Consider the following 11,467-nt stretch of genomic DNA (forward strand, 5'->3'; position numbering starts at 1 on the left):
AAATAAGTAAACAACTAAATATGTGATACTGCAGCAGGAATTGTGAGCTTATGCTATTTTTGGTTAACTTACAGTAGCTCCTTGTCAGCATTCCTGGTTCACTGCTTCCACCCAGTGGACACTACGCAGCATTACATGTAAAAAAGAGAAGATGAAAAGAAAAGAAATGAAGAAAATATTCACACTTGAGAAGCTAAAACAATCAGAAATCTTGTTTTAATCATGAAAAAAACATTCAAACCGATTCATCAATTATCAAAATAGTTGACGATTCATTTAGTAATGGATTAATGATCAATTAATCGAGTAATTGTTTCTGCTCTAATTACCAGCCACTTTATTAGGTACACAGGACACTCAATAGAGTGCCTGGTGTGATCTTCCTGTGGCTTCCTGCTTCAAGCCTTCGACATGGAGATTCAGGTATAGTCTGCTACATACCTTGGTTGTGATGGGTGGTTAAATGAGTCCCTGTTGTCTTGGTAGCAGTGGTCATTCTCCTCTGACCTCTGGTATATTTTTACTCGTTTTCAGAACATTCTCTGTAAAAACCGTAGACATGCTTGAATGAAAACCCCTGGAGATCAGCAGTTTCTGAAATGCTCAAATCAAAAATCATGCCACATTCAAAGTCACTTTGAAAGTCACACCCAAACGTTCTGAGCCTACTTGTCTACGTCCATTGAGTTGCTGTGTTGTGATTTGCATCCATGTAGTTCTACCAAAGTGGCTGGTGAGCATATTCTCCCTTGCAAATAAGCACATTTATTTACATTGGCAGCTTTTCCATACATCCCACAATGAACCCTGACCTTTTGTCTGATTAAGTGGCTGAATTTTTTGACAAGATCTATTGAAAGCAAAAACTGTATGTTAATCTATTTCATGTCTTCTGCAGGGAAACTTTCCGTTAAGCGCTGTGATAAGAGAGGGGTGTGTATGAACACAGGTGTTTCCACGGTGTTGCTCCACCTTCCCTCTGACACATCACAATGACCTTTGTCTTTAAAGGAAGCAGGATTAGTCTCTCAGAACAATTCCTGCTCCCCTCCGCAAGGTAAGCAGCAACAGATTGGTGCTCTATTGTCAAGGAAATGTAACAGACGGAAACAGTGGAGATAAAGATGTAATACGCGAGTACCAGAACCTTGACTTTGTTCATTTAAAACAAAGTCACGGTACAACTTCTGTACAAAAACTACACGATATTTTTATAAACGCCTAGAAGGCTGTTGAGCTATTTTTGAAGACTTACTACTGAATGCCATGAAAGAGAAGTCAAAAAATAACCTTTGCTGAATTGGAGTCAAAGTAAAGATTATTCACGTGTATGTTTTGTACTTTGTGTTGAGGGTGAAGCTACAGTGAACCTCACCTGTTGTTTTATGAGTGTGTGTGTGTCATGTTCCGGGGCTATTTGATAACGTTTTATTCAATTCACCAATGACATGACAGGAACTCTGAAAGCAATCATGAATCATGTGAATGAACTCATACAACAGGTTTAACAAGAGCCTCCGCTCATTCTTTGTCCGTTTATACTCTCGGTAAACGCGATTCACTGCAATGTTGATCTTTATATGTTATAGGTTATGCTGTAATGTAACTCTATGTCGTGACTCAGCACTTTATGACTCACAGTCATGTGAGAGTTGAGTGCAATGCGGCTTAAGAAAACGCGTGCTAATAAAGGAGAACGTCCTTTGGTAACACTTCAAGAACAAAAGCCCGCAAACAAAAGAGACACATTTGCCAGTCGTACGACACACACAGGCAACATAAGCAAATGTTCTGCAAGTAGAAACAACACAAGCAAAGACAAGAAAATGTATCACGCACAAGAAAACTTTTGACTTGTTGACGTTTCCTTTGGACATTTTCTGATATGAGATTCATTAAAGCACACGTTGAAAAAGACACAGAAATACTGACTCAACATGTCGACTGTTTTATAAGTATGTTTATAATCATACTACAGTATAATTGGCAAAAAGTGTGACTTCCTATGACAAATGACATGGTGCGCTGTGTTGTTAGTTTTGACCGTTGGGAGTGAACTGCAGCAATTCTTCCCTGTGCTTTATTTCGTGTTTTCCATATTTGCAAATCCGTTTCATTCTGCCGTGTGCAGGGGGTTATGTTTTGTCTCCGGTGCACTGACCCCTCACAGACGTGCAGACAATGGGACTCGTGACGTCAGAGGAGAGATGCTAAGGTGTGACACCAAAGTGAAACTAGTAAACAAGTTCTTTATTATGTTAAAATGTAATGCCACCAAACCTGCTTGCTCACAATCATACCTCTGAATCAGTGTTGACATAGTAACATGAAATACATGAAAGAGAAACACATTTTAAACACTTCACTCTCTCTATTGTCATTGACTAATAGCAATTGGAGGACCTCATTTGGGTATTTGTAGATTAATCTCTTCCCTTTAATTGGGGGTAAATTGTTCTTTTCAGCAATACCCATTCAAAACAATGCATAAAACGAACAATGGCAATGACAGATACAGTGCAGACACGTGTGGTAATGATAGAAACATTTATTAAACAAAGTGAAAAAATAACCCAGATTGTATGTCTAAAATAAGCTGCAGAAAAGTAGTAACAGTGAGCAACAAAGTAATCATTTAAAAATCTAAAGTCACAACTCTGTCTGATTTAAATGCTTTTTCAACTAATAGATAGATTTTAAAATAATAGTTTACTAAACCCAGACGTGTTGTGACAGTGTTAAATGGCAGACGGGTCCTGGTTTTGACCCTTAGAACACACAGCATTTTGGCTGCTTTTTTCAATAACTATGTTTGAACTTACAGTATATACAGAGGCTAGAGGCTATAAGAATGTAGCAACATAGCGTGTCTTATATTCTTTTTTCCAGCAAAACCTATCGGCAATCTGTTGGATAAAAAGATAATACTTTTCACCAGCAATATAAACACACTTGAGCAAATTGTACTTAGAATGTTTAAAATCGGATTGAATTTGTGAAATTAGGAAATACATCACAGGCTTGTTTTTATGAACAAAAAAATGTAAAACAGTCTATTTTGTGACTTCTGCACAATCGTTGTTGCTTTATATCGCTACTAAAAATGTGATATAAAATTAATCATAACTTTGACTCAACAGCACAAAAGAAGACGGAAAAAAACACCACATTGTTTAAAGCCTCAATATGTGACCTATGAACACACACACACACATGCAGGATGTCCATATAAGGAGTTGTGTATTATTCCCACGGCAAATTATCATGGGTGTGTCTTTCCTCTCTGCCACCCAGATAAGTCCATCCCACATGTACGAGTATAGTGAAGAGGTCGAGAGGTTAATCCTGCTCTTACCAGATATTTTTCCCCTTTAGTCCATCAAATAGACATCATGGATAATAAGGGTCTGGAACCTCCGCCGCCAATGATGAACACACCAGTGCCGCCATACCCAGGCCCCCCCGCAAACTACAATGCTGGAGCTTATAACACTGGAGTCTACGCTGGATATCCTGCTCAGCCTGGTAACGTCCATCTGTTTTATTTTATCACTTGATATCACTTTTTCACTTGTACGGAGATATAGTTCATATCTCTTGTACATGTGTTACAGAGGCCGTTGGGCATCACGTACTGGATTCTGTCCTTTAGAGCTTTCTCAAGCAAAATGTGTTCTTCTCATATGCAGCTCAACAGCCCGCTTACACTTACAGTCAGCAACAACCGCAGATCGTGCACCCCGGTGAGTGACGCTCTACAGCATCAGCTATAACGGCAGTGCCAAGTAATGATTTTAATCCAAAATAAAGAAAATGTTATTTAAATTGTGTTGTACATGAATTTATCCAATTTGTTTGGAAAATGATTTATTGATATTTGAATTTGTATACAAACAAACAAAACAAAGAACATGAAGACCTATAGACGAGTGCAATAATAACAGAGGAAAAGTAGAGACGTACATAAAGGGAATTGTAAACACCACCAGACATGAAAGCAAGCAACAAAAGTAAAAAAAAGAAAAAGAAAAAAAGGGTGAAGATAAATTAAGAAAGTAGAACAGTTGAAATGGCACCAATTTTTTCCCAAATTAAAGTTGCAGTGTGTAATGTTTGGTAATATTTGTTGTTGCTATTCTGCTTGCTTGTTCTTTAGGAACTTAATGAACGTAAAGCATCTTCATCTCAAAATGGGCTGTGTCAAGCAATGACCTGATTGAGGGAGCCTTTGTGTGTATACACCAGCAGCACAGGGGCACAGTCAAATAACTGCGTTCTGTACCGTAGTAGCATTTCATTTCATTTTGTGGGTTTCTTCTTCATATCTTCAGTCAAGCTCTAACCAGTTTACAGCCATCATCTTGCTTTACTAGCGCAATGTCACTGTGGCCTCTGCGTCTGTCTGTCTTGACATGAAACTAAGCGTGCAGCGTGGGATTGTAACAGCGACACAAGATCTAAACATGGCTATTCTGAAAAACACAGAGACAGTTGTGTGACCATCATGACAATCAGGCCACCTGGATTTATTTTGAATCTTGAATCTTGTCTGTGATTGGAAGGTCATTCCGTGGAAGTCCTGGGGGCTACCATAATGACAAGTATATGGGCACAAAGCTCATTATTTCTGCTTTCTGCTTTACTATGTAAAACTGAAATGCTATAATAGTGTTTTTATTTACAGTGTATATGTACAAATGAAAATGTTCTATATCAGTGACTAAATAACACACAATGAGCAGCTGTTTGTCTACAGACTTCATCACAAAATCCGCACAGGACTGAGGCTGAAAAGGCTGTCAATCAAAAACTGGCTCCATCTTTTAGACACTTCCTCCTATCATCATACTGAAGCCCTGTGTTGGCGCCTGCCCCACTGCTTTATTGACTCCCAAAGCTACTAAACTACCAGTAAAACTATTACTAAAACTACTACCGAAACTACAAAAGTACCAGTAAAACTACTACCATAAAAACAACTACAAAACTACCAGTAAACGTACTACTAAAACTGCTACCACTAAAGCAACTACTACATAAACTATTACCGAAACTAAAACTAAAATAACTACCACCACTAAAACTACTAAGCTACCAGTAAAACAACTTCTAAAACTTCTACTACTGAAACTACTACACCCTGGACAGATCACCAGTCCATCATTTTTGAATTTTCTAGATAACACAAACGTCTAGGAGTTACGGTAATGAGATGTACGCATGCCAAATCCTGTCTGTGACGACAGGATGGTAACAGAAAGGTTAAGTAACAAAGTTTTTCAGTGATGTCTCTAATAGTTAAATACACAGCCACACTGTTTGCCACTCAGATATTCTTGCAAGGTGGGTTTGTGAGACTGTGTGAGTTGTAATTGTCAACAACAACAATAATAATAATAATAACAATAATAATAATAATAAGTTGTGTTGCTTCTTGTCACAGTGCAATCAGTAGTGGTTGTGCAGCACATGCCAACTGAGGGTCCTGGACAGATGACCTGTCCTCGCTGCCAAACCTCGGTTCTCACTAAAACCGAGTACAGAAGTGGTATGCTCACTTGGCTGATCTGTGGCTTACTTGGACTTTTCCTGTGAGTGGAACCACACACACACACACACACATACTGTACACACAAACACACTAAATTATTTAGCATTTTTCCTGACGTTGACGCAGGTGCTGGCCTTGCTGTTTCATTCCCTTCTGCGTGGATTCTTGCAAAGATGTGGTGCATTCCTGCCCCATATGTGACACCGTGCTGCACGTCTATAAACGCAGGTGAATCATCACCTTACTGTATATTTAATTGTAACAACAGAAGGACGTAAGAGCAGTCGTGATCAGACGTCAGGGGCACCAGCATTAATCCATCCGTCGATATGTGTCACTTTAATTTAACTAAAGAGCTATCATTTCTTATTTTCTTGTGATTTATTAAAATGTACAGTCATGAAACGTGATCGTGTAAAATTTTTTTACTTATGATGATCAGATTTTGTGATCTGAGAAATGTCTCGATATAATATGCACCAATGTTAAATGCCTTTTTTGTCTTTTTCTGATAATTTCATGACACATTTTTCTGGAATGCAATGAAAGACAAAATGATGTGCCTGTTTGCATCTAAATGTATTATAATGATTTAATTTTAATGGCGTACTGAATGTTTTAATCAGATTTGTGCCTATTTGATATTTTATATATAAAAATAGAGACCACGAATATAAATAAATATTTGAGCATAAGAATATCAATATTATGAAGCACTGATATATATTACAATGATTAAAATGAATATATGGACTAATCACTGAAATATAATAACTGCTTGGCAATAAACTGATTATGATAACTTTCATTCTTCATTTGAATTCATTATCAAAAGCTCTTTCAGTTATTAGCCAAATGACAGCAGACATTATCCCCACCTGTGGTACGCCAAGTCAACTCGAAACATACCAGCTAACAATTTTTGGCTCCCAGAACATTCTGGGAACGTGCCCTGAAGGTTCCCCCTGGGTTATCCTGTGCTTCCCCTAACGTTCCACTTACGTTCCACATTACTTTTATACAACCTTTATACATTAATATGACAGCATTCATTATACAGTACTATATAACTGCTATTATTTTACACTGTGCACATTAGTAGATATACTTGCAGTCTTATCACAAGTTGAGTTATGACTATAGCTACATGCTATATAGATATATATTCTCCATACTGCTTGTGTGCTTGGTTAAAGCCCAAATTTAATTTTACAAGAACGGCAGTCTTCCTGCTTCCTGTAGTTCTGCAAATAGACAGTAGATAGAGCCAAAAGGCTGCGAGACGACAAAATTACCACAATGCTTCACACATAAATGCCACTGTATATGTGTGTGTGTGTGTGTGTGAATGAGAAAGGCGACCGGTGAGCGGCCGGATGACGCCAAAGAACTGGTCAGGTTTCCCCATTTCACATTTTATTATTATTTCATTTCAATTGCAGCAACACTTCCACTAATAAGGTAAACTTAAAATTTTATCAAATGGTTATTTTACCAAGTGACAATTTTTCCCTTTTACCCTTAGCACCTAATCTTCATCACTCTTCTGTTACTGATATGCCCCTGCCGATAAACCTATAAAATATCTTTACAATAAATAACCACCAAACATTTGAACCCCCCCCCCCGTCCTATCCGGCCACTTGGTCTGTCACGGAACGTTTATCATGGTGCCCGTGCCCCGAGGGAATCTTTTGGCCGCGCACCCTGGAGCAGACACAGTACCGGACAGGTAAGTGTTAACACGTATATCCTTCACACTTCTTCCACCCGATATTGCACCAAACACATTCAGCCATAAACTCTGCACATGCTTCACACTGTTATCATTTCAATTACACATCTTTCCGTCAGAGCTCAACCCGCTCTACTCTCTTGCAGACGGAGCCGAGTGCCGCACCTGCCCGAAGACATACAATCACCTGCGGTCACACGGTCTAATAAATAACTCGATAAGTATTCAATAGAGTAATACGCAAAATGTACTGTGCAAGCTATGGCCAATAAAGTGCTATCGTGACTAAAGTGCAAAGTGATGTTATTAATGTACCTTCCAGTTATTGTGCGCAAATTAATAACATGATTACCCACATGTGTGTGTGTGTGTATGAAATTGACACAGCATCCTCTGCCACCCTCATGTGGAGGATAAAGTGGTAGAAGATGGATGGATGACTGATAGAATAGAATAGAGATAAGATAAGTCAGGATAGGATATGATGACATGTACAAACCATCCCCCACAACACCTCCCAACTCCCCCAGCTCCAGTGTTTCACCTACACCTCCCCCACCTCAGCAGGGGCCTGGGCATCTCCACCAATGCCCACCTTAAAGGTCCCCCCCTCCACCTCCCCACCCACCTCAGTGTTGACTCTTTCCATCCATGAGAGGGACGTCAACAAACTCTTCAGGAAACAGAATCCCAGGAAAGCAGCTGGTCCGGATTCTGTCTCCTCATCCAGCTTGAAGCACTGCGCTGATCAGCTGTCTCCAGTGTTCACAGACATTTTCAACACCTCATTGGAGACATGTCACGTGCCAGCCTGCTTCAAGACCTCGACAATAATCCCTGTTCCCAAAAAGCCAAGGACCACAGGACTCAATGACTACAGACCCGTCGCCCTGACCTCTGTTGTTATGAAGTCCTTTGAGCGTCTTGTGCTTTCACACCTGAAAGCCATCACCAACCCCCTCCTGGACCCACTGCAGTTTGCCTACAGAGCCAACAGGTCTGTAGACGATGCAATTAATCTGGCCCTCCACCACATCCTCCAGCACCTGGACTCTGCAGGAACCTACGCCAGGATCCTGTTTGTGGATTTCAGCTCTGCCTTCAACACCATCATCCCGGCTCTGCTCCAGGAGAAGCTCTCCCAGCTGAGCGTGCCTGACTCCATCTGCAGGTGGATCACTGACTTCCTGTCTGACAGGAAGCAGCATGTGAAGCTGGGAAAACATGTCTCCGACTCACAGGTCATCAGCACCGGATCCCCCCAGGGCTGCGTTCTTTCTCCTCTGCTCTTCTCCCTGTACACAAACAGCTGCACCTCCAGTCACCAGTCCGTCAAGCTCCTGAAGTTCGCGGACGACACCACCCTCATCGGACTCATCTCTGATGGTGACGAGTCCGCCTACAGGTGGGAGGTTGACCAGCTGGTCACTTGGTGCAACCAAAACAACCTAGAGCTCAACGCTCTAAAGACAGTGGAGATGATCGTGGACTTCAGGAAGAACTCAGCCTCACCTGCACCCATCAACCTCTGTGACTCCACAGTTGACACTGTGGATTCCTTTCGCTTCCTGGGAACTATCATCACCCAGGACCTCAAGTGGGAGCTGAACATCAGCTCTCTCATCAAAAAAGCCCAGCAGAGGATGTACTTCCTGCGGCAGCTGAAGAAATTCAACCTGCCAAAGACAATGATGGTGCACTTCTACTCCTCCATCATTGAGTCCATCCTCACCTCCTCCATCACCATCTGGTACGCTGCTGCCACGGCCAAGGACAAGGGCAGACTGCAGCGTGTCATTCGGTCTGCAGAGAAGGTGATCGGCTGCAATCTTCCATCTCTCCAGGACCTGTTCGCCTCCAGAACTCTGAGGCGTGCAGGAAAGATTATGGCTGATCCCTCCCACCCCGGACAGAAACTCTTTGAGTCACTCCCCTCTGGCAGGAGGCTGCGGTCCATCAGGACCAGAACCTCACGCCACAAGAACAGTTTTTTCCCGTCTGCTACTAGCCTTATCAACAAGGCCCGGAGACCCCCCCTGACACTCTGACTCCTCACACTCCTCCTCTGCCTCTACATGTCACATTATCATTACATCCTTTTATGCGTTATATTAACGTCATTACTATTACTTATTACACTTTGCACTGTTACTCACTTCTGCCCAGTCGTACTGCTCTTTACTGCTCTTTACTGCTCTTTCTGTAGTGCTCTTTTTCATCTTTAAAAACATTTATACACTGTGTATATATACGTTTACTGTTCACTTTTAAAAATTTTGTATGCTTGTTATGCGCCAATGACACCAGAACAAATTCCTTGTATGTGCAAATCGTACTTGGCAATAAAGCTCTTCTGATTCTGATGTAGTACTGGCAGTGAAATCCAGTAAAAGATAAACAAGGATAAAAAATGCTTAACTAAAGTAGAATGACAACAAAATAAAGGACACATAACATAAAAAACAAAGTGATATAAATATATACAATTCAAAAATTCTGCAGCAAAATTTTGATCGCACTGCCGATTTAGGTGGACTGAACCTTTACTCCCAAGCCCCCTCTCCCTGTCCTCCCCTCCTCCTTCCAAACACTGGTTTCTAACTGTCCAAAACTGATGAAAAACAGAAAGCGACGTGTTTTAAAGTTGTCTCCAGAGCACCTGAGCCCCTGGGACTGCAGAGCCATCGAGCCCAGAACTTCCCATGTGTAACTGTACATCCAGCTCAAATATTTGTGTGTGTGTGTTGTATGTGTCTGTTAGAGGAGACCTGAGGTGGGATTATGGGATGGCCCCATACTTAACAAGGCCCTGTGAGAGTGTGACCAAAGTAACTACTGGATTATCCAGATTAGGGACTGATGATTTGAGTCAGCACTTCACTGCTCGATTGTTTCTCCATGCAGTCTTCCTTTGTCTGTGTCAAACGCACACGGAGGAGGAGAAAACAACACACAGACAGCAAACATTAGCTCAATTTAATATTAAAGGTCTTTAAAGTGCTTTAATGTCAGTGAATTTAATGTCTTACACATCAGGAAAAATGTTAAACAAACATTTGGTTGTGTAACTCATCGTGGATTTTTTTTTAATGAATCATGGTGATACACATGCATTGGAGTCATAATGTTTTTTTAAAATATCCATTCATCCTTTATTTTGTGATAAATTATTTATTTGTTTTAATAAAATGTCAAAAAACATTTTTAAAAGATATTGTAAACTTTTATCATACTGCTTATCATGTTTATGTACTAGGAGGCAACAAGCCACTATAGCATCTTAGCATAAAGACTGGAAATAGCTCATGGGGCCTGAAACTTCCTGAAGTATCCACTGGTTACCTAGCAACCAGCAGAGAAAGTCTGGTAAACGCTGTATCTAACTACTCTGGTTACAATTTACCATCTAATCTAAGCAGATACTATCAAACAAAAGGTATTTCATTTATGCCATTTATGATAGAGTGAATCAGTGAAGTGATTATTTCACACATTCATTTTGTGAATCCTGAAAATGTTGTTAATGCAAACAAGAACATATTATACTGTAAGTGAAGCCTGTGCATTTGAAATGACAGCTTTTGTCGTTCATTCATTCATTCATTCATTCATTCCTCCATTCCTCCCTCAGCCCATTCCTCTGCTATCTCCTCTGCTGCTTACATAACATCACGTCTGTCTTGACTGGCTCAGCAGATTGCCAGCTATGGATGGATGTGGGTGTATTCCAGGGCCTTAAATCAACCTTATTCCTATGCGAAATCATTGCAATGCAATTTATGGTAATGACAGCTGATTCAGGTTTCCCTGTCTTCTCACTATAGGCGACTCTTTCACTTTAGCTGGGAATCTTTGGTTTAAAACTATACTGTTTTCATTTTGATATTTGATTTAGCTTCGAATCGAGAGCCCATGAGACTCTGGACATTCTTATAGCTTTTATTATTTTTTGCTCATGTTTTTTTTGTATGTTTTCACTCTTTTTATTCTTTAATTACTATTTCTGTGAGTTAGTTTTTATTTTAACCCAGGTTCTGCATGGAGTTTGGATGTTCTCCCCGTGTGTGTGTGTGTGTGTGGGGGTTCTCTGGGTTCTCCCATTTCCTCCCACAGTCCAAAAACATGCAGATTTGGGGATTAGGTAAACTGGACACTTTAAATCGACCATAGGTGTGTGAGTG

At 40.5% G+C, this 11,467-nt stretch overlaps 1 protein-coding gene and 1 long non-coding RNA gene across 2 annotated transcripts; both read left to right on the forward strand.

The window, feature by feature from the left end:
- The first annotated feature begins 998 nt into the window (after positions 1-998).
- LOC122770631 (lipopolysaccharide-induced tumor necrosis factor-alpha factor homolog) lies at positions 999-6,353 on the forward strand. The gene is made up of 5 exons (XM_044027592.1): positions 999-1,057; positions 3,376-3,525; positions 3,690-3,743; positions 5,444-5,591; positions 5,678-6,353. The coding sequence occupies exons 2-5, from the start codon at positions 3,393-3,395 to the stop codon at positions 5,781-5,783; spliced, it is 441 nt and encodes a 146-aa protein (XP_043883527.1). The 5' UTR covers positions 999-1,057; positions 3,376-3,392; the 3' UTR covers positions 5,784-6,353.
- A 120-nt stretch (positions 6,354-6,473) lies between these two features.
- LOC122771559 lies at positions 6,474-7,576 on the forward strand. Its single transcript, XR_006360616.1, has 2 exons — positions 6,474-7,283; positions 7,433-7,576. It is a non-coding gene; the product is annotated as an uncharacterized LOC122771559 (long non-coding RNA).
- The last annotated feature ends 3,891 nt before the right edge of the window (positions 7,577-11,467 follow it).

This window comes from Solea senegalensis, linkage group LG6, assembly GCF_019176455.1.
Source record: "Solea senegalensis isolate Sse05_10M linkage group LG6, IFAPA_SoseM_1, whole genome shotgun sequence".
Classification (NCBI taxonomy): Eukaryota; Metazoa; Chordata; class Actinopteri; order Pleuronectiformes; family Soleidae; genus Solea; species Solea senegalensis.